This window comes from Numida meleagris, chromosome 16 (assembly GCF_002078875.1).
Source record: "Numida meleagris isolate 19003 breed g44 Domestic line chromosome 16, NumMel1.0, whole genome shotgun sequence".
Taxonomy (NCBI): domain Eukaryota; kingdom Metazoa; phylum Chordata; class Aves; order Galliformes; family Numididae; genus Numida; species Numida meleagris.
The window spans coordinates 7,023,037-7,046,207 of NC_034424.1; the positions used below are offsets into that span (position 1 = coordinate 7,023,037).

At 52.3% G+C, this 23,171-nt stretch overlaps 1 protein-coding gene across 2 annotated transcripts; it reads left to right on the forward strand.

Annotated features, from left to right (window-relative positions):
• LOC110406980 (ly6/PLAUR domain-containing protein 1-like) lies at positions 161–4,396 on the forward strand. 2 transcript variants are annotated; one of them, XM_021414139.1, is made up of 3 exons: positions 161–2,741; positions 3,879–4,019; positions 4,105–4,396. In XM_021414139.1, exons 1-3 carry the CDS (start codon positions 2,666–2,668, stop codon positions 4,290–4,292), a joined length of 405 nt encoding a protein of 134 aa, XP_021269814.1. In that variant the 5' UTR covers positions 161–2,665; the 3' UTR covers positions 4,293–4,396. The 2 variants fall into 2 exon arrangements, 1 of the variants encoding a protein (XP_021269814.1); XR_002443672.1 differs by lacking the exons at positions 161–2,741; positions 4,105–4,396 and adding an exon at positions 2,750–3,172 and having other exon boundaries at positions 3,879–3,962.

The following is a 23,171-nucleotide window of genomic DNA, read 5'->3' on the forward strand; positions in this document are numbered from 1 at the left end:
AACACGTTAGCGCGGCTCTATAACGAGTTATTTAAACCTTCGCAGAGTGCTACTCCTAAGGACACGGTGAGTAAAATTTTTTTTCTTCCCCCCCACCCCCTTTTCTTCACTCTGTACAAATCTTTATTTAATCCCCATCAGAAATAAGCTCTTACACGCGTTGTAAACCTTGTCGAGTCCGTTAAAACTGTCCAAATACGCGCTGTTTACACCAGACTTAATATATTCATCGGCGCCATCCAATCAAAGCGCAGGCGCTGGAGCCGCGCCGCCAGCCGACTGCACGGAGCGCCGCGGCCGAGCGCTCTGAGCGGCGGGGGGCGCCTCTGCTCCGCACTGCTAATGGCGGCGCGGCGGCAAGGACGCTCCGGGGACCGCGGTTCGATTCCCGTCTCCGCTGCTCTGCGGGGATCAGGAGCCTGGCGCAGCCCGACCCGTGGGATCGATTTTGGGGAGGGGAAAAAGGGGCGATATTTTGGAGGGTGCAGAGCCTGGGGCTGTGCGCAGGAAGGGGGCTGCTCAGCGGGAAGTTCTGCCTCCGCTGGGGATGAGCTCTAAAGCAGGATTTGCTGGCTAACTCATCTAATCTGCGCAGGGCTGAGCCGTCTTTCTGGGTATCGCAAAGGTTTAAGTGAGAACACGAATGTAGAGGGGGATTTGCTAATCAAATCTTTCTCAGTCGGGGCAGGATGGCAGTTTCCTAACCCATTTCTGTTGAACCCGGGCTGACAAATCTCTGAATTGCATCGGAGAGCTAATGACAAGTGAAAAGAAATGGATGCTGTTTCCAGGGTGGTTTGTGTTTGTTTGTTTGCTAGTTTTTTTCTTTTTCCCCACCTTTTAAAGGTCTTTGCCTCCTGCATTCCAAGGGAACAGTGCAGGCAAACAAAAATCCTGGCTCAAGCCAGCCTCAGTGTCACCAGCAGCCGTGCCACCGATGCCATGTCCCATGCCTGGGAACCAGGCACAAATGTGGCTCCGTGGTCCTCTTTCCATCATTGCAACACAATGTGCATCTCCTTGCGTGCTGCACAGCCATGTGCTGCCCCGATGGCTCTTGTGGGGTCTCTGTCTCAGTGCCCTGCAGGGATGGGCCACCTGGTGCTGCTACAGAGCAGCGGCTTTGCTGGTTGAGGCTGCAGAGCCAGGTGCTGTGCCCAAAGGTGTGCACGGTCTCCAGCTTCTGCATTGCTTCAGCATCGCTTCATCAGAACCCAGGCTGCTCTCCCCTATCAGACACCGACGAGTTTATTAAGGGATTAAAAGTTAGCCTCCGCTCCTTATTGAATGCTCTGATTTATGCGTGCATTTAAATCAATCCCATTTCCTGCATTTTATCCCTTCTCCCTCAGGCTTTCAGGCTCTGCTGGGTGAGACGTGTGCTATAATCACATTGTTTTGAAGCAAGCGAGGCACCGTGGGTGGTTTAAGTGATTTGAATAAACGAGCTGCATTACTTAGGCACCTCTCCCAGGTGCTAATTGCTCCTCCTGAGCTGTAGGTGTCCACGCTTGGACAAGTTTGTGCTGCCTCCCAGTGAAATATTAATGAGTATGCTGGCTAATGAAGATGCTGGGATGGAGATGGGGCTGCCTGGGGGCTTTGGCTGGCAGCAGAGATGCCCACTGGGCTGGGGTCTCACATCAGCCCTGGGCTGCCCTGGGTGGGTGACTTCCAGGTGCTGGTAGGTGGTTGCTGGATGCACCGCATAAGCAGCTTATTTTGTCATTTTAATTTTTTAATCCCATGCATTCGGTTGCGCTCTCTTATTAGTAAGCATTAGCTCTCCTAGTCCCATTAGCTCCACTCAGAGCTCAGGCTTTGCTCATGGGGACACTGCTGGGGGAGCCAGTGGGGGTCTGGGGACGGATCCTGTGGCTGGTGACGTCTGCAGGGTCCCACGTGGCTACGAGGCTGATCCTGGCCCTGCAGAGCCCAGGGCTCTGTGCCATCCTTGCTGCATTCATGGCCTCGACCCTCGCCTCGAGCAGCCCCAGCTGGGCTCCCCTAGGCTCAGCCCCATTTGGCATCTCACCGCTTTAAGAGATAGATGCATAAAATATATCCAAACCCACCCTGACTTCCATCAGGTCTTCCCTTTAACCCCACAGCCATCCCCGTGGCTGTGCCTTGTCAGAGAATCCCAAGATTTGGATTTAAAATGAGTTGACTGCTTCTTTTTAATAAAAATATTCCTCCCCTCTTTAAATAGAATATGTCACAGAGCCAGTGGGTCTGTTTGTGAAGAAGAGACAGCTCAGAGAGGAGAAAGAGGGAAAAAAAAGTAAAAACACACATCTCCCCAAACCCCTTCTGCCTAATCCAACTGAATTAGAGGATTTTGAAGTGGATTTAAAACTAAATCTTGATTAGGGAGAATTTCTCTCCAAGAGCTGCTGCACAGTAGTATTAATGGGAAGCGATCGTGGACAGAGGAAATAGGACAGAAATAACCGAGGGTAGCACAGACGCACTCACGTCTGTGCACAAACTGAAAGAATCAGAGAATTTCTCGGGAGGAAAAGGGAGAAATTAAGCATCGACATAACAGGACTCAGTGCCACGGGGCTGGAGAAGCAGGGAGCAGCCAGATCTGCAGATCTGCCTTTATTCGGTGCAGGGCTTGCAGGTGTGGAAGCCAGGAGGACAGGCAGCCCGAGCCCCCATGCTCTCAGGACACATGCCTGGAGGTGCCCATGGGATCCTCTCTCTGATGACCGTGGCGTTTGTCCTCCCAGAGGGTAAGTACCGATGGCTGCAGAGCACCCCCTGCGCTCTGTGCCCTTTCGCATCCACCTCAAACCCTGGTTGCTAATGCGTGATTTATTCTCAGGGTGAATTTGGTGGTATTCCCACCTCAAGGGATGTAGCTGTGTGTTGCCATGTTGGTGGTTTTAGGAAGGGAGCCAAAGCCATTGCGTTTTGTATATAATGAGGGCAGGTGGGTGAGGAGTGAGGGCCAGCAGCTGGGACCCCAGTGGTTTTCCTTTCCCAGCTGACCCCTTGCTGTACCCAGGGAGGCTCACACAGCACCTGAAAGTGCTTTGGGAGCAAATGAGCAAGGGCTGGGGAAGGGCTATGAGGCATTGTTCTGAGGCAGGGGGAAGGGCAACGGCAAGAAGAAGCCTGCAGTGTGATTTCTGCTTCTGTGATTAACAAACACAGGTGTCAGGTACTGCCTTTGCCTTAAAATCTATGGATGATAGAAATGAATCTCTTTTTTAATTTTTTGAAGAAACGTGAGAAACGGCTCAGTTCCCATTCTGATTTAGGGGTAGCTGTTTTCAGGCACAGCTGTTGTCCCAGCAGGGCAGAGCTGAGCTGCCCCATGCAGAGCTCCATGGGGACAAACTGCTGAGGCATCTGCTTTCAGTCTCTCTTTTCTGATTCTGGGCTATTTTCCCTCCCTGGTAGACTCTGCAATAAAAGCAGGGAGGAAACCAAACTGTGCAGATGAAGTGAACCCTCCAGCCCGAGCAACTCAGGCACTGGCACTGCTTGAACTGGAGAATTTTGGAGAAATAGGCATAAGCTGTTTCCGAGAGCAGCTGAGCTCTGGCTTGGTGGTGTCTATGGTTTGGAGGTTTCACTTATTCTTTACAAAGCCTGCTTGAAAGCTCCCTTGTTCCCACTATTGGATCTCAGCTCAAATTTATTGCTAATCTTTGATTTCGTACTGACCTCTAGCGGGAGTTGGTTTTGCATTTTTGTGCCCAATGGGTAAACAAGTGACGGGCAGATTTAGTCTCTGACTCAGTGCTTAATGCAACCTGGCAAGGCAGAGAATGCAGCAAATGCTTCGTTAGAGAGCAGCTAGGAAGGAGCTGAAGTGTTTTCCCCTGGAAAAATCCAGCTGTGCTTCATATGGTCTTGTTCAGTGTCTGGGCTCCAGTGCTACGGCTGCAACATCATCGTTGGCACCAAGTACGTGGACATGGGGTGCTCGAACCCAGAGGTGATCACCTGCTCACACTCCCACCAGGGCTTCAAACACCGGTTCTGCATTAAGACAGAAAGTGGTGAGTCTGCCTTATGCCAGCCCAAAGCAAACCCCAAACCTCCCAGCCTCTATCCCTGATGTTCTGCCATCTGCTTGCTTTGCAGTGGTCCTGGGCATCCTGCTGACCAGCGGCTGTGCCACTTCCCGTCACTGCCAGCAGCAAGAGCTGCCGGGGGTCCGCATCCACTGCTGTGACACCGATCTCTGCAACGGCTCTCCCCAGCCTCCCCCTAGCCTTGCCAATGGCTGCCTCCTGCTGCCTGGCCTCCTGGCAGCCCTGCTTCTTTCCTGAGCTCCCTGAGGCTGGGGAGTGATGTGTGACCCTTGGAGGGGATGGGAAAGGGGATGAACCTGTCCCTGCTTGCCCCTCTCCTCAATAAAAGCCACCGAATGCTTTGCCCTGGAGAGACCTCAGTGATGTCCATGGGGGGTGGCTGGGGCTGTGTTTGGCTCTGGGGCCCTGAATTAAGACATGGAGCTGTTGGGTCCAGAGGAGGCCATGAGAGTGCTCAGAGGCTGTAGGAGCTCAGAAGCTGACAGCTGGGACAGGCTGCCCAGGGAAGTTGTGGGTGCCCCACCTCTGGATGCGCTCAAGGCCAGGCTGGAGGGCTTGAAAGCAAAAGGTCCATAGGGCCCCGTCCAACCCAGCCATGCTGTGAGCACGGCCCCGCCACCCCATCCAGGTGTAGGCCGCAGAGGCCCCGCGGCCTAGCCCGGCTCCGCCCAGCAGGGGGCACCCAAAGCCCAGCAGCCGCGAGCGCGGCGCTGCCCCGGGGTCGCGGTCTACGCAAGGCTGGGGATGCGGCCCGAGGGTGCGAGACCGAGCGAAGGCCGACGAGAAGGGGTCACCGGGGACTGGGAGCGGGGTGTTTGGTGAAACGAAAGCTTTTCGGCTGCTACCCCAGGAGAACAGCCCTAACGGGAGCTCTGACGAAGAGCTCCTCACATATGGAGCAGAACTGAAGTGGCTCTTTCAAGGTCGCTGCGGGGGTTTGTGGTCGAGGCAGGAATTAAACGCGAGTGTCTCGAGATGCAGCCTTGTGCTTTTATCACCAGGGAAACAACATAAAGCTCGCCGCTGAGGACTCGATGAAGTATTTTTATTCTCAACTTTTTTTTTCTTTAGATAAAAAAAATATATTTCAAAAGATCTTTTCCTTGCAAAACATCAGCTTCTGATGACATTTTGCAGAAAACAAGTCTAAACTCTACTAAAATTGTTGTCTGAGGCACCTTCGCAGCAGAATCACCTTGGGGCTTGTACAAGACGTTTTTAGATTCTGAAGATTAAAAAAAAGAAGTGGAATCGGAAAACAAATCCAGAGAAAAACAACAAGAACAGCAACAAGAACCAATTCCCCCCTCTTTCCCCTTAAAATATTCCTCCTGATTTGGGGGGGAGCACAAAACCCTTCCTTGGCACCTGGAGTTATTCTTGCTATTGTTTTTTTTTTATCTGCCTGGGTGAATGCAGGGCTGAGCTCTTGCAGCAAAACCTGAGTGTTTTCCAGTGGCACTGATACTCGTTCCCATTTGAGGAGGAGGGGACAGAGCTGGTGGCCGGGGGTCCTGGTGTGGCTGTCCCCTCTATGTGTCCCCTGCTGCCCGGCCGCTTCCAGATGCGCTGTTTTGGCCCCGCTCTGCCCCCCTTGCCTGGCTTGAGTCATCCATCTTGCGCTGTGTAAGAGGCCTGTTGCAATTAAGTAGGCTGAAGTGCTCCTGAACTCTTTAACCTTTGCCCTGGGATTGCTCCTTTTGCCCCAGGGCTGCGGATCAGCTCCATTGCACTCTCCAAACAGCGCTTACTACTTAGCTGACATTTCTTTTTCCTGCTGGATCCTATTAGCACCCTGAGGTAGAAAATGCTACTTTGGAGTGTTGTAAGGAATGTGATTTATACTGGAAAGTAGCGGCAATCTATCTTTCCCTATACACACACTACACATGCGGCTGGAGAGCTAAATCCACATCGCCTGAACAAACAGCAAGCAGATTAATTGTGGAGGAGGCTTCGGACACCTCACGGGAAGGGCAGGCGTGAGGCTGGGGGAAATGGGCTTGGGGCAGGCAGGGAAGTGCTGCTGGTGGGATGCCACGCCTGTCCCGCGCAGTCTAGCCGTGCAGATGGCTGCTTTCCAGGTTATTCTGCAGGCAGGGTAGGGAGCTGGGCTGTTCACAAGGGTCATGGGGTATGTCCTGCACTTCTTTATCCTTTTCCCTGCCTATAGACCTCGTGTCCAGGGAAGATCAGAGCTGAGATTTTGCGCTGGTTTGCCTGCGTGCAAGTACGTATCCACAACGTGCATGGGAGCCAGATGAAAATAAGAATTGAATGGTGCCTGAAGGAGGGCTGATAAGCCTTTATCAGATATGACACACTAACCACTGAGGCTCCTTGCTGGAATACCGGGTTAAAACCTCCGCAGTGTCAAATTTCATCCTCCTAAGTAAAGAGACACTTTCCATAGTGTTTGTGTGAATCTTCTGGATAAGCCCTGGAGATTGAAACCGTCTCGGCTTCATGTGGGCATTAAAAGTCCCACCCACGTGTTTAAAAAAAGCCCCAAACCCAGAAACGCAAAAGCTGACATTTACTCTAAAATGTCTTCTTCCTGCATGGCTGCATGGCTGCATGGCATCCCGTGTGATCCGTGCCTCGCCGGAGCTGGCGGCATGCGAGCAGGGCTGCGGGCATCCCCCGGGCTGCCACCGAGGGGCCCAGAAGTGTGAGCACAAACAGACACATGGACACAGACACTAGCACAGTGCTTTCCGGGAGAAAAACCAACAACAAAAAAACCCCTAAGCAGCCTCTCTGTCAAAAGCCCTTTTATAAAAGCCTCAGTAGCTAAAGAATTGCCATTGTTTCAGTCTCCAGTGAGTGCTAGTCTTAAAATATTTCCAGCTCAGAGCAGGCTTTGACATTCTGCCCAGACCCAGGAGAGGGAACAAACATGAGTTCAGAAATGTTTCTGCAGTGCGCAGATCCTTCTTTTTGGAGAACCCTGCTCAGCATCTCACGTCCTGCAGCGGCATCCCCTCCGGGAGGGAAAAACACCCCAAAAACTGGGAGGTAGGGGCTTCTCAGGACCCCTAATTAGGCAAGGAGAGCTGGATTTCATGCTGAGGCACTAGGGTTTGCTTTTCGTGCTGATTACTCGGCTTTTCCCTTGCAAACAGCAAAACCATATTTTTATCCAGCAGTACAGAGCTCCAGGCTGTTTTCGGTCTGACGCTGCTAGTTCTCACTGCTGGGGCTCTGGGCAGCCTTTTCTCTATGGTCACCAGTGGCCCTGGGCATGCCAGAGTGCCCATTTGTAGGAGGAAGCTCTCAGTGTCTACAGAAGGGCAGCTGAGGGTTGGAGCATGGCACATGCCCATCTCATCAGAGCTCCTTGTTGTGGAGGTGGGAGCAGGAGGACCCTGAGGCTTGGCATGCCAGGGAGGTGCAGCAAGCTTCTTGGCCCATAGTCCCAGTGTCTCACCTTTTCCCTTTCCATGCAGTGAAATAAGGAGGACAGGAGCCCAGACATCCATTATTGGCTTGGCTACCCTTCTGCAAACCAAGGTCTTCCCCGCCTACTTACAAAGCAAGTTTTGGCAGAAAAGTGCAGAAGACATTTGGAGGTCTGTAGGAAACCAGGAACAAGCTGTCTGCCCCAACAACATGCACTGAAAGAAAACACAATCGGGCAGCATCCTTCCCCAGCGCTGACAGAACAGCCAGCAGCCATCCAAGCCCAGGCAGGAGCAGCATGGGACCGTGCACGGTGCTGATGCTGTGGGCTGCGGTGAGCTGCTTCTTGTTTGGGCTGAGAGCACTCAGCACGCTGGTGAAGGGCAGTGTTTACCCAGGAACAATGTGGGGTTAAAATTTAATAAGTCCTTGTGCAACTCTTTATAGAGCGGCAGTGAGGACAATAAACATCTCTTAAAATACAGTCAGTACTCAGGCTCGCTGTTTAATTCATTCTCCGGAAATGCATGTTGTTTATAGCCACTCATTTCAGGAGCTAGGAACAGCAGGGGGTTGATCCACTCCAAATTTCAGGCAAAATAATGCAATCCTCGCTCTACTCTTGTTTGTTCCTAGGAGAGAACACAAGGTCAAGCCTTCAGTTAGTGCAAAGTTTGCTCTAAACTAAATATCGTTTTATTTGAAAAAGTTTATTTTCTGCTTTCTCTCTCCCCCTGCTATGCTTGTGAGTCCACGTCTCTGGAGGATTTGGGTTTCCTTAGGAGAAATAAAGGCTTCTGAAGGGAATCGAAGCTGGGTGGCCAAAACCAGAGGCTTCCAAGGCTGAAGGTTAGGCAACTGCTCTCTTATCTGCTCCCCTCCCATGCAGCAACAAGCAGGGGAGCAGCCTGGTGTGCTAAATCTCCCCTCTCCTGGGGCTGCCCAGCCCACCCTGGGATGCTGCAGTGCAGAGAAATCCCCCGTGCTGGGAGCTGGGTCAGCCCCATCCTGCTCGCAGAGCCGAGCGGGAGCAATGCCAGCACTATCGACACACAGCCACGAACTGGGTCATGTCGCCCCTTCCCTCCCAGCACAGAGCTCTGCTCCTGCAAAGGCAAACAGGGAGAGCACTGCTCAGGGCGACGCGTGGAGTGAAATGTCTTTGCTGGCCCAGGAGCTGCAAGTGTGCCCAAAGCCTTGAAGAAGTGCTCTGCTCCTCTAGGAAGAGAGCCAAAGCTGCTCTCTGCCAAGGGCCGGGCAGCAGGGGGTTGGGTGGAGGGAGAAGGGGGGACCCTTGTTCATTTTAATAACCTCACGGACCATGGAGCCAGCTCTGCCGGCCTGACCTACATAGGCAGACCAGAGCTCTCTGAGCACAATTGATCCATTGGCAATGGACAAAGATGGAGCGGGGGAACGTGCCTGGTGCCAGCAGGGAGCTGTGCCTGCCTGCAGCAATTGGGTATCCTGCATCCCATGTCCAGCATCCTGCAGCCCCAGCACCCTGCCCCTGCCTCCACGCATGGAGCACCTGCAGCCACATTTTGGGATGTTCTCCTGTGAAAAGCTTTCAAAAAAAAAAAAAAAAAAATCTGGCTGGCTTCTGGTAAAAAAAAAAAAAAAAAAAATCTGGCTGGCTTCTGGTAGCAAAAGTTGTTCATTTGTATGTGCCTCTGGGACACCTCTAAATAATGCACACAAGGATTTGGCTGCCAGTGAGTCAACAGGAGCGCTCTTTGGCTCTGAAGCTAGATTCACATTTCCTTGCAGAGTCTGCTAATGGATTGTCCCTCCTGCCCAGTTATCTCATGTATCCAGCACACCCCCAAAGATCTTCCTTCACCTTTGTTGTCTGAGTGTCTTACACCCTTGGGCCACTCCTGCTGACCTCACAGGTTCTGCTGCAGGGGATGGGTGCACATTTCTGCCATAGTCTGCCCCGTGGTGAAGATGCTGGCATGGGTGGCAGGAATATCATGGCAAAGCAGAGCTTTGTGAGGAGGGAAAGGGGAGAAACTATGGAACTCTGTAGTTTTTTTTTTCCCCATGTCCCCAGGGCAAGAGGCTGTGTTCCCCCTTTTGGGACAAAAGCCTGGTATTTTGGGACAAAAGTCACATTCCTCCTTTTGGGTGATACCTTCTCTATGAGACCCATATCAGTGCTACCTTCACAGAGCAGCAGACCTTATCTCTGACAGTAATTACAGAACGCGTTAAACACAGAAAACCAAACTGTGGTGCAGAATAAGGAAAAATAAGGCTGGCTAAAGGTGGGCAGAATCTGGCATTGCCTCTTCCTGGCGGCTGCGGGCGGTGCTTCTGCATCGCTCTGTTCTCAGGAAAGCTTCGTGCCAAGTTTCAGTTCTCCCCGGCACAAATGAATCACAGCAAATTGCTCACGGAGCCTCTGCAGCCGGCAAACACCGACAGCTTAGGTATAAAGGGAAAGCGCAGCCGGCCCCACTCCTGCCCTCTGAGTACAAGGCTGCTAATTAGTAAATAAGGGATAATCCGATCAATTAAGTGCTCAGCCTGGAGGCTGGAGAGGAGGGCAGAGCTCTGCCGGGGAGGCGGTGGGGAAGGAAGGGGAGGCTGTGCTGGGGGGAGGGGCGGGTTGTGGTGCACAGAGCACGTTGGGGGGCACTGGGCAGGTTGTGGTGCACAAGGGCTGGTGGTGGCTGCCCTGGGTCTCTGCAATGGGCTCGTCCGTGGAGGTACAGCTTGTGCACGAGGTGGAAAGGAGAAATGCAGAGGGACAGAGGCACCGTGGGGTCTGGTGCTGGGGCGTCTTGCACGTGGAGAGCTGCAGGAGCTGCTGCCCGTTTCCAGCCTTGCACATTCAGCTTTGGGAGAGCAGCAAAAGGAAATGGAATTCTCTCTCCCTGATGCAAGTTGGGCTCTCCTGGGCTGTGCGGCTCCTGGGACCTGGCTGCAGGGACCTGTTCCTCTGCCCCTGCCCACAGCCCCCCCTCCCATCTGCATCCTTTGCTGCATCCCCCCTGGTGCTGTTAAACCCTCTCCACAAGCCCCGATTTCGATTACATGTTTTTAAAAAGTCATTAAAGAGAATTCCCCATGAAATTGTTTTTATTCCCTGCCTCTCCTGCCCGCCCCTCTGTCTATTTCCAAACTAATGAGATTAACTGAAAGCTGCAGACGTTTTCCAAGGGCCCAAGGCAAACACGGCTTCAAACCACTGTAACTCTCCTCTGGAGGAGCTGGATCCCCATGCCCCCTGCTCCCCGCTCCAAGCTGCGTTTTGCAGCCTCAGAAGGTGCTCCCATTTGGAAACCTTTGATATTTTTTTCCCTCCTCCGAGGAAGGGAAGAGAAAGTGCCCGAGGAATGAGAGCTGTCAGATGCAATTGTGTGAAATCTCACTTTTGGAGAGGGAGTCTCCATGGCACAATACTTTTCCCTGGGATGTTGGAATGGGGGAATGGGGAGGAGTATTGGAAAAGTGATCCTGCTTCTCTCAGCCCTGTGGGTAGGAAAGGAAAAATGAAATCTCCCGACTCCAGTAACCTGCACACCAAAGCTGACAATACCCCGTGCACCCAGCGGGATGTTGTCTGCTTGCAGTGTTTGATGCCTCACGTCCTGGTGCTCGGTCAATCAATAGAACAGATCTCCTGCTCCGCACTTCTCCCGGCCCCATGAGCTTCTCCAGGACTGATGAAAGCAAACATCCATTCTCAGGGCTGCACGCCTCTGGAAACATCACACTCCTTCAGACTGCTCTGCTGCCGTGCACTCAGGGTAAATAACAGGGAGGGAACGATGCAGGAGATTTGTTACGTGGGGAGCAATTGCTCAGCATCGCATTTCCTCTGGTGCTGCTGTAAGCAGGGAGAGGAAAAACCCGGAATAAAACCCCCAAATATCCTGGATTAGGTGGGATCATGCTTTTGTGCATGGATGTACACGCATGTGCTGATGATGAAGGCAGTGATGGTTTTGGAATTGGAAAAAAACCTGATCTAGTTATATGGAAAATGCTCCAAAACCCATCTGGGGTGAGCTGGGTGCAGGTCCCGCTGTGCTGGGTTTGGGGCACGAAAGAAGGAAACTTGGTAGGGGTTGGAGAGCCTGATGGGCACTGCAGCATGGCAGGACTTTCAGACCTGTTATTTCAACTGCTTCCCCCAAATCCCACAGCAAGTGATTCCTCCAGGCACTGGCAAACAGCACGGGTGGCGGGGAGCATTCTGACATAGCCACAGCATCCTCACAGCACCCTGCTGCAGAGCCATGGCTGGAGGACACCGCGCTGGGTCCGGCCCTTCTTCCAGCCCGAAGACCTCCAGTTTATTAAAGACACATTCCTGCGCTAATAAAAGGCGTGTTGTCTGGTGGCGGGGAGGCTGCAGGATGTTATGGTTGGAATGTTCCTCGGCCCTTGTGCAATTAAAAAACCCACCAGCTGTGGATCTGCAAGGAGCTATTTTTTTCTCCCCCCAGACAGACGGAGCTGATGTTTGCTGTGATCTCCGTGTTGTCACTCGCTCCCCTTTGATGTGTGCAACTGGGAACCGCTGGCTCGCGGCTCTGGGGGGGATATCTGTCTGAGCAGTGCTCATTAGATGGCCTCTAGGATGGCGACGAGATTAATTACGGAAGGGAAGAGACCAACCCCCGCATCCATATTCATTAGTGCATTAGGGCTTGGTGGTCATTGTGCAGAGCCCAGTGCAAAAACAATAGTGGGACGAAGTCAGTTCTCTAAGATTTCAGTAATGGGACAAAAGGGTGGATCGTCTCCTTTGGGTTTGGGGGCTGGGAAGCACAGCTGGAGTCCTCCCTGCTGCCCAGGCCAGCCATGGCACAGCGCTCAGCTGTCATTATGGGATAGGTGGAAACCAGCCCCACTGCAATGGGGTGGGCAGCAGGAACACGCTGTCCTCTGTGCTCAGTGGGGCAAATACCGGTCTGGTGAACATTTACACAGGTATTTACCCCGCAAGCAGCCCAGAGCTGGATGAAGATAAGGTGAGCGCTGGGACGATGTGGAAATGCCTGTCAGCCCTACAGACCTGCAGGGCGAATTAAGCAATCGTGTTCCCAGGACACACGTAAAAATAAGTAAAAAACAATATTAATCCATAGCAACAAAAGGCGATAGCATGGCAACAGCAGCGGCGGTTGCAAAACAAAACAGCAACAAGGAGAAAGGGGGAGAGAGAAAATAAAGCCCTGCTCTGTCCTTCTGGGCATTTTGAGGGTAAAATGGGATGTTGCATGAAAGTCAATGGGCGTTAGAGCAGCAGGTGGTGCTGGTGCTGGTGCACGGGGCTTGGGCAGCACGCAGGGCACGGGTGGGGAACACCGTGCTCTTGGCTCCCATGGGCAAAACCACCCCAAAGAGCCCAAACTGGGCTAAACTGGCATCGCAACAAGGCTTACCCCCCTGCTTTGAACTCAGGTGCTGCTGTGCTGCAGGTGCGTAGGAAGGGCGTTATGGAAACAAGCCCTAATGGGTGTTAATTTGAAGCGGTGAGGAGAAGCGCTGCCGCTGGGGTACGTGGGCTTTGGCCCCAAGCGCTGGCACAGCACTGGGCTTGGGATGTGGATGGAGGATGGGGAATCCAGATGGGATTGCATAAAACCGAGTTGCAGGCAGCTTGGCTTTATCAGAACCTCACTAAATGGATAGCTGTTAAAAGGAGCAGATTTTCCGTGCTGCGAGAGCCAAAGCAAATACAGTGAAACGTAATTAAAAGCTTGCCTGCTAAAATAATAATTTTCTTACGGATTGAGAAACGTGAAGCACAATGAGAGATGGACGCGATAAGAGAACAATGATTCTCCATTGTGCCTGCTGGAAGCGCGCAGATAAAGAGCACAAATAAAGGCCGGGGGGGGGGGGGTCTAAGAGCAGAGTGTTTCAGTGAGGGGTGCTCTGCACTTTCTCTAGGATAGAAGCGAGTCAATTCTGCTTCCTTGGTCATTGTACAGGAGTCAGGGCAGCTCAGTCCGTACAATCATCGCAATGTGTGTGTGCAGCCAAGGGATTTCTTGACTCCTGCCATCTGCAGCCCTTCCCCAGCACGGGCAAAAAGTTGGCAATAAATTTAAACCAGTTTTATTTACCTTGAACTACTCAGCCAAGAATGCACATTATTTAGGGACTGGAATAAAAAGCCATTCACTCTAGTTCAATTGGCCATTTAGTTCAATTTGTGTGTGTTACTGCAGGTAATTACTATGGTAATAATGTACTGTAATCTGCGCTGATTTGGAACTTGTCCTGTTTCTGTATTAATAATAAGTGCCATATATGTACTAATTACCAGTTTGTTACCATGGTTATTTGCGTAGATGCCATGTTAATGATACCCTGGAAACATAAAGCAATCACATTTTTGAATTAAATCTTTGTGGCCTCTTTAGTGCTAAAAGCCCAATTCACATAAAATAATGATGAAGAAAATGAGCTCATCGCGGCTGACTCGCCAGCGAGCTGATTAGCTGCGCTGCACAAATACGCGGCCTCGCCATACTGAAAAATTAGAGCCTCCAAAACATTTTCCACGGTTGCTAAGTAACTTCCCAAAGATGACATCACTTACAGGAATACGCGGTGCCAAATCTGTCATGCACACGTATTTATAGAGCGCGCGGCGGAGAGCCCTCGGCTGCTGCCATCGGTGCGAGCTGCTGGCTCAGTGCCGGAGCAGGGGGGTAAATAAGCAATGAGCAGGCATCCCCCCCCCCCCCCCGACACATGCACTGCTCATTGGAAGGAGCCAGCAGGCGGTCTGTAGACATAGATCTATTTTTTAGGATTATTTAAAGCCGAGAGGGACCGCTGCTGTCCCTCCCCTACGCTGCAGGTCCTGTGCTGGGTTGCAGCTCTGCTCCCCATCCAGCTGAGCGGGGCAGTGTGCTGTCCCAGCCACCCCCTCCCTGAGCCGGTCCCCAAATCCCATCTGTCGGTCCCGCTCTGGTGCCACTGATGTCCCCATGCTCTGGTTTGTGCTGCGACCAACCTGCTGTTCCCACGCTGCAGCACCTCTCTGGCCATGCTGGATCTCCATTACGAGTAAAAATAGTTTCTTGGCAATGAAAACCTTCCCTTTTCCCTCGTCGTGTAGTAAACAATGGGTCCTTCCTTCGCCTGCGTTAATGGCGATCCTTTAACCAGATGGCATGGGGATGGGGAAATGTGTGGTAGGGAAGCGCTGCGTTGTCCCTGCAGGCAGCAATGGATGGAAATGTGTAGGTCCCAATGCTATGGTAAACTTGGATCCTTACTGCTATGGGTGAAGCCCCAAAGCTCCACTGGGGTCTGGATGCTGCAGCGCTCAGCACCCTGGGGTGGCTGAAGGCTGGAGCATGGCTCTCCTGTCTCCTGGCTGGGGCTGCTCAGGGGGATGGGGCAGGGCACCCTGCAGAGTCTGCTTGAGCAAAACGGGCACCCTGGGCACCTCCCCCCAAAAGCCCCCAGGAAACCTCCCCACTGTTTTGCCCACTGAAGTGCTGACTCAACCCACAACGGAGCGGTTTGACTTTGTCCTCCTCCTGCTCCGTTCCATGCCAAGGCAGCACAGCAGGGCCGTGGCATGTGAATAGCTGCTCAGCGCTCTTTATTATCTGGTCGTTATTTTTCTGCTGAAGCCTGAGATAAACAAAGAATAAATCAAGGCAGCACAGGAGCCGCTTGGAGCAGGTAAAGGATGGAGAAGGTTTTAATCGGCGGAACTGGGTGCAAAAAGCCAAAAAGGGAGAGGGAGGGAGGAAAAGGGGGTGAGAGACAAAGGGAGGGGGAGCAGCCCCTCTTGTTGTTGGTGGGACCAAGACAAATGCTTCCAAAGCCGCGTTTTCCACATGACTCCCAGCGAAAGCCCCCGGTTTGATGATTAATCGCCGGCCCCCATCCATCACTCCATCCGTCGTGCTCCCACCCCATCTCCCCATCGCCAGCTTTGCCGGGGGGGAAACCAGCAAGTTACTTAAGAAAACGTGGTCAAATAAGTAGAGGAGGGAACAAATAAGGGACTATTGTGGGAACTTCTGCGGTGCTGGCGGGGTACCGCGCTCCGGAGGCTTCCGCAGAGCTGCTGACACCGGGAGCGTCTCCCGAAATGGATGGACTTTGCCTCTTGCCTCATATATCTGTTTAATGACCTCTCCTCGCGGGCACTTGACGGGTGATTTATGGGATATAAATTTTACCTCTTCCACCTTGCAGGGTGGGAGCACCTCGCCCCGCTGCCTTCCTCCGGCCCTTCCTTCCGAAAACAAAGCAACAAACCTTTAAAAAGGTGTTTTTTCCTCTCTGAAAGCAAGCTGCTGCTGACGCAGCGTTCCAGGCCGATGGGGCTGTTCAGAAAAGGAAAACAGCAGCATCCCAGCTGATTTCCTGCAAATAATAATAATAATAATAAAAAAATAAAAAAACAAGCCCTTAATTCTTTTACTGGCAATCTGTAGCCTCTAATTCATAAATTCATCAGGACTTTCCCAGGATGTCAGTTTTGGCAAATGAGCCCTGAGTTGCTGCATGCTAATGGAGCGGTGGGCTGCCTGACCTCAGGAAATAGAGAGGCCAAACATGAAAAAACAGAGCCGGGTTCAAGGCTGGGGCTGTGAACCCCAGATTTGAGGGTGAGGTCAGGGGAGGGTCAGGAAAGCATTGTGTGAGCGCGAGGAGAAGCGCTGGTTTCTATTTAGAGCCTTTCATGCCGCTCCGAGGGAACTCTGGCCATTGTGCGCGGAGCAGCGCTGCGCCTCCAGGAGCCCTGGTGCAGAGCTCGGGGCCGACCCCGCGAGCACCGTGAGCCAAACCTCCCCACCTTGCCAGGGGAGCCCCGCCTGGCCCTTCCCGGTGGCTAACGCAGATGGATTTGCTTTGGCACGTAACGGTGATGAATGTGCCAGGTGCTATTCATTAGAAATGATTTGTCGGCGCGGGCGCAGCTCGCCTGCCCATTAGGACACATTTACTCCGCAGGTTAGTAATGATGGGTGCGCTTAATCGCTCCTGAGTAGAAGAGAGCATTAAAGAGTCCTGGAAGGAAAGGGCTATCGATATTTATGGCTTCAGTTTGCTGGGGGAGGAAGCCTGCCCTGACTCCCTGCTCACCGGGGCATGCTGCCACAGGCGAGGTGTTTTCTTGGCTTCAGTGCACCTGAATGTGGTGGAAACAGTGAAGCCCACTTCCAAAGGGGACCCATTACAGCCAGAGATGTCCATCTCGGCTGCATCCCATGCTGGACAGTTGCTGGCGGAGGGATGATGATGGCCATTACAGCCCAATTCCTCCCCTGCCCTCCCAAGTGAGATCCTGTTAGCAGCCCTCTGCCAATAGGCGGCCATTTACTTAAGTCCCAATTTTTCATTAAAATAGCACATATGGCCATCAAGCACTGCAAGGTCACGGGGCTGCATTGTCTCAGCTTAATATGATGCTATTAAAGCTGGGCTATTATGTCCCAGATACAGCAAGTTCAGCAGTGTAATCTCAAGCATTGGGCAAGGCTGCAATTTCCTCCTGTCCTCCTGCTATGATCTTATCAAAGCCTGAGTGATCTCTGTAGACAAAATCATGCTGGAAAGCATTAAGCATCATGAGCAGCTCTGCTTCCGTGGGGCTGAGGGGAGGCTGTGCTCACAGCGTGGTTCCTCCTCTGGGCAGCATCACCTGGGAGTGCTCCGCAATGGGCAGAGGTCACGTTTTCTCCCTGCAAACCTGGCCTCCATTGCATCCTGCCTGCTCTCCACTCAGGCAGGAAAATGGGAAGGCAAACAGTGATAGGGCAGAGGGAGAGGGACTGGGAATGGGCTGGGGGCATTAAAGTGCCACGCAAAGATACACCCTGTGCTGACTCACTGGCGCTGATATCAAGTGCTCTAAGTGTGCCCAGATGGGACGTTTTCATCGGAAGAAGCAAGTATGTAAATAACAGCAAGTTTGCGCACACAGCAGCGCTGCCAAGAAGGAAACGTTTCTTGCGCTATCTCCGTGAGAATGGCTGGGAGAGACAACAAATGTGCCGCTCCATCCTGGCGACAGGGAGCGGGGAGGATCAGCATGGGAGAAGCAAGCGACTGCTCCCACTGTGCATGCACGCTGCTCTGCGGTGCAGCCTTGCCATGGTGCAGCCTTGCCATGGTGCAGCTCTTCTATAGTGCAGCTTTCCATGGGGCAACCATACATCCCATCTTGCAAACGTGCCGTGATGCAGATGTACTGTGGTGTAGCCGTGCGGTGATGCAGCTATGCTATGCTGCAACTGAACCATGATGCAGCTGTGCAGTGATGCTCTTGTACCGTGCTGCAGCCACGCCGTGATGCAGCTGTGCCGCCCAGCACAGCAAGCTGGGTGAACTCAAGTAGCTGTGAGGAAGGTCTCGCTTGGGAAGCAGACTGAACAACTCACCAGAAAGGAAAGAGATGCAAAAGCCATGCTCCTCTGCTGTTATTTCCCATTTGAGTCAAAACAGCTTAAAAGATAATTAGTTAATTGAGCAATGGGAGCCATCTCCCTATAGCTATGTGTCAGCTCCTATTAGCTGCTCTGTAGCGCTATCTGAGAACACACAGATCCGCTCTGCAGATATCGACCCATGCATCCAGGCTCTGTGCTTCCCCTTGGAGGCAGTGGGGCTCGGGGCTGCTTCATCACCGCTCCCCACTGGCGGCCGTCAGCTGCAATTGTTTTCTAGTGAAAATAGATGTTCACTATCGATTCCTTTCCTCCTGCCGAGTCCGGGCGCCTTCTCCTTAGTTACTCCAATAAAACGCAACTAATTAAATTTGTGCCTCGCTTTTCCGATACTGCGTTATCCTAATCAGTAATTAAGGGGTCCGCGTGGAAGGGAAGGGCGTTATTCCCTGCAAAAGATCTCCTCGTGGCTTGAAGGACGAATCATGGAAGGAGCAAAGCTTTCAGCAAAGGCCATGGCGGGGGCCTGGGGGTGTGGGGGGGTCCCTGGGGCGTCTCAGTGGGAGGTGCTGGAGCTCTTTGGCCACCATCTACCTGGGGAACCTCTGGGAGGATGGGGGATCCCTCCAGATCCCCCATTGCACTTTTGATGCCAATTTGCACGTTGCTTTATGCAGCACAGCGACAGACCGAATTTGGCCGAGGAACCACATCGGTAATTGAAATTTGAAAGGGCTCCAGACAATATCGATGCCTACAATTCCGCATCCCCTTGGTTTCCATTCTGCTCACAGGTTCGATTGAAGACGGGTCTGTTTCGGATTATTTTCTCTCTCCCTTCCTTGAAGTGATTGAAGTCTTAATAATCAAGGATAATACCGACGCCAAAGTTTTAAGCAATAAACATATAAACAGAATGAAGAGAAGCAGAATGCTCATGTCTCTCAGCAGCGAAAATGGTTCCGTTTTATTTTGCTGTAGCAGATGTTAAGTTTCCAATAATAAAATAAAATAAAAAATCTAAGGGAGACATTTAGCAAAGTATAGCTTTACACTCCAGAGTTATCACTCCAATTTCAACCGGGACCATAAAGTTTTATGACCTATTAAATTGTCCTAAACCTCCTTTAACACACTAGCTCTAATGCTGGAGATTAACCATTTAGAAAAAGGAGGTTACCTTCGCCGAGATTGGGCCGTTTTCCCGTGCTCTTATTCAGTCAATAACACTTCTGTATGGCAGAGCCAGTTGGGGCTGCTAATTAGCCGCATGCCCCGCAGGTGATGCAGCAGCGATGCATTTTCTCCCACCAGCAGCTGCAGGATGGCAGCTCTGCAGCGTGGCCTCTTCCCCCATCCCCTCTCCCATGCAGGAAGGATGCTCACGGTTTCTTCTTTTCCTTTTTCTTTCTGCTTGGGTGGCGAAACCATCTGAGTGTTGACTATGTTCCATTACTTTGCAGAAGGAACCCTTGGTAACTGGAATCTGCTGGATGCTAAAGCAGAGCTGGTCCGTCCGTGACCCAGGAAAAGGTTAAAAGCAATTTCAGGTTGCACTCGCAGAGCTCTATCCAGAGGAGGACCTTAAAACCGCTCCGAACACATCCTCGGATTGTCACAGCACCCTCCAGGAGCGCGATATTATTTTATTGATTTTTGAACAGGCACAAACACAGGTCTGGATTCACAAAACAACCTTCAGCGTGTTAAAGGGGACTGAGGGGATTTCACCCCTAAGAGCACCTCGTCCCTGTGGTGGCCCCACTGCCTGCAAGTCCAGGCCGGCCACACCAGGACACGTCTGTATGGAGAAGGCTGAGCAGCGTGGGGCTGTATCATGCTGGTCACTTGAATGGATCCAGTGTTTCTCCTAAAATTTTTGCTGTAGCCTTTTCCACCCTGAGCTCCGAGCCGTCCCCTTGGCCAGCTTGGAGTCGAGGTGTGGGCTGGAGCTCAGGCAGTGATCCAGCTTCCTACGGCAGCATCACCTTCAGTTTTTGTGGGAGCCTTCAGTGGGAGAAGCAGGACCCAGCAGCTCTATCACAGCGCGGCCTGCGTCCCAGGTTTTGCTGCTCTTGAGGCTCTTTGCTTTCTGCTAAAATCATCAGTAGTTAAAATCAGAGCGGGGACTTCAAATGTGTGCACAATCAGTGCAACGAGCAGCGTGCCAGCCTGGGGAGCAAGGAGGAGGTGATCCGGCTTTGATTCCTTCATCAGACTACAAGGACAGGGTTCCCAGGGTTCATGTATGCTGCAGCCTTCCTCTTCCTGATCAAAAAGATCGGCTCTGCAGGCTGCCATGCCTCCGGCATCAGCAGAGATGCACTCGGGGCGGCTGCAGAGCACAGCACGCCGCGGGCTGCAGCAAGGCTCTGACTGAGCCAGTTTCCCTGGTACAGGTGTCACCCCTGTCCTGCATCACTGAGGAACGAGGTTCAAATGATGCATGCTTGGAGACCAAAGGGACACTGCATCTCTAATTAGGTCTAAACTTTTGGAGCCGTTCCTTCTCCAGCTCAAATAGGGCTCTGGGGGAGAAGTCCCTCAGGCGGAGCACGCTACATGCCACAGGCGTTTTGATTGAGCAAGTTTCAAGAATGAGTCAGAGAGATTTCCTAACACCTCTTCCCTCCCCACGCTCCCCAGAGAACCAACATCAGCTCTGAAAGAGAGAAAATCCCTGCTCCTTGCTCATCCTGCCCGGAGCCTGGGCTCAGATGGGGATGTGATCTTCCAATGCACTCAACTACTGCTAAGATTTGGGCTTCCTAAAGCACTACGTATCCTAACAGAGCTGATTGCAAAGTTTTATTATTCCAAACTCTTTCTGGGGTTAAAATCGCAGCCCTAGAGCTGTGGTAGGCACAATGCTCCATGGCAGCCCTGTAGTGCTCTGCTGGGGCTGTGGGCTGTGCTGCTCCCCCTAAGGGGCACTTGGGCACAGGAGAAAAAGACCCAGCACCCTGCGGAGGTGTTTTGTTGCTCAGCCCTAACAGTTAAAGGAAGGGAAACAAATGCAAGGCCCCATTGAAACCAGGGACCTGTCAGCATTTCCAGGCCATTCATCTGCCCCTTTCAGTTCCTTTGCTTTCTTTTTAATGTATGTAGATGGAGAATGCAAATACCATGGTGAGAAAACTGACCTTTTGGCTGAATGTCACCAAGTTCTGCAGCAGTGGGAGTGTTTGCACTCGGTCGTTAGCTTTAGCCTGTACAATTATTTATATACATCACTGTAAGACTCAGGGTGACTCAAAAATGCTTTTGCCCTTGGTTGCTCTGTTGGTTTGATGGGCTGCAGCCCTTAAATGTGGCATTGCTTGCATCAGTGCTTGCCTTTCAGATGAGCAACCCCGAGCGTGTGCCGGGGTCTGGCGCTGCCCTGGAGATGCCATGGTTCAACAGCCAGGAGAGCAGAGCAGGAGTGGAGTCAACTAAGATCAAGTTTAATTTCAGAAACATAAAAATATAAGTTCTTGAGCTTGAAATTTGTGACAGAATTGATTTCCAGAGTTTCTAATTCATGGAACCGTAGGATATCCCATGTTGGAAAGGACCGACAGGGGTCATTGGCACCAATGCTGAGGAACTCAGCTTCCAACACTGATGAAATCAACTTCCAACATTGAGGAAGTCAGTTTCAGAGACACCCCACAGCATCTCACTTTGGCCACGATGAGCTGGCTGTGACCACGCAGCACAGCTCCGGTGCTGATGAACATTTTGTCACAAATACCAAACCCCAAACAGTGGCACTCCTGAAGGGATTGCCTGCAACTTGCAGCAATCTCAAGGTGCCAGCTCTGCCCTCACCTCCTTGGGAGAGGTCCTGAAGGCTGGGCTGGCATGCTCCAGCATTTTCCTGCCTGGATTTCATGCTGCTGAAAGAAAAAAGGTTCTCTGCGCTGCATTACAGGCGAGCAGCCTCCCTCACCCTGCATACTAAAGCCTCGCTTTTGTGCTCGCATGCCTCTCCTCGAGGCTCTGTAGAATTTCATTCCAGCAGACAGTATTACATCGTCCACTTCCTTTACACTGCACTAAAACCCCAAGTGCTCTGGGGTGGGACATGCGCCTGGTGAGCGGACAGCATCAGGGGCACAGGGCACAAGTGCAGAAGAGCTGGGGGGAGCTCGAGGTCAGAGGTGGGGACCAGGAGCAGCACTCCATCCCATCATCCTGCCGCTGTCACCTTGACAGCCAGCCCCTTTCCTCACCCTTTTCTGCCCTGATTTTCCATGCCACAGCCATCCTGTCGCCTGCGTTTCGGTGATGGTACTCGGAGAAATTAGGGCAACTGCTGCACGGGGTTTTTATCAGGATTGCCAAACTCTTTCAGCATTTTTAGAAAGGGTTTGAAAAGAAGCCAAGTCGTTTCTCCTTCTTCTGTTTCTTTTCCTCCACCTCCTCCCTCCCCGCCCCCCCCTTGGCTGTCTGCGGATGCTTTGGGATGAATTAATTTAGACGTGTGGTTTTGAATGTTTTTGGCTCCTGGTTATCGAGCCATTCAGCAGCTCTCGGAGCCTCCCCCATTGGCTGTTATTGAACCAGACAGAGAGGGGCGGAGGAGATGGCAGCGGCCTGATTTGTTGGCTTGTTAGTTCTGCTCCTGCGAGCCGTCCATCGTCTCATATTTCTGAACGCTGACAGGGAGAGACGTCAGCCAAAACGCTGCTCGGTGCCTCCTTCGCGCTGCTGGGAGCGATGCTCGTTGCAAGCCAAGCAGAGTGCTTCGGTCTCCCCTTCCCATCCCCAACCACATCACCCCCCCATCCCCATGCTGGGGCCGCCCCAGTTCTGCCCTGGGGTGCTTTGGGCAGCACGGGGATGTGGAGGCGATGGTGACAGCAATAGGCACGAGGAGACATCATGAGCATCCTGGGTTGTGGGAGTGCTGGTGCAAACCCCAAACCCCCAGGAGACCCCGACTCGTGGCCTTGGGTGCAGCTCTCACAGAGCAACCCAGAGTGTTGGCAGAAGCAGAAATAAGTGCTAAACCCTCCCATCCAGCTCTGCCTGCTGGGGCTGTGCTGGGGGAGCGCTGAGCCCTTTCATCGCAGGGAGGATTGTTAGAATCCATCATTTTCTCAGCTTTCTAGTTAAATTTTAAAAGCCCACCTGAAACCCTCATTAGTACCCGCCAAGACTTTCTTTGAGTGTACTCCTGCTCTGATTTCATACTGAGCTAATACTTAAGAAAAATATTATCTCCCTGCTTGGCTTGCCGCCATCCCAGTGTGTTTGCGTTGCCCCAGTTCATTGGTGCTGCTGGTGGGGCTCCCTCCAGCTGCACTGGGACTCGCCTTGCTTTGGGGTCAGGGCCCAG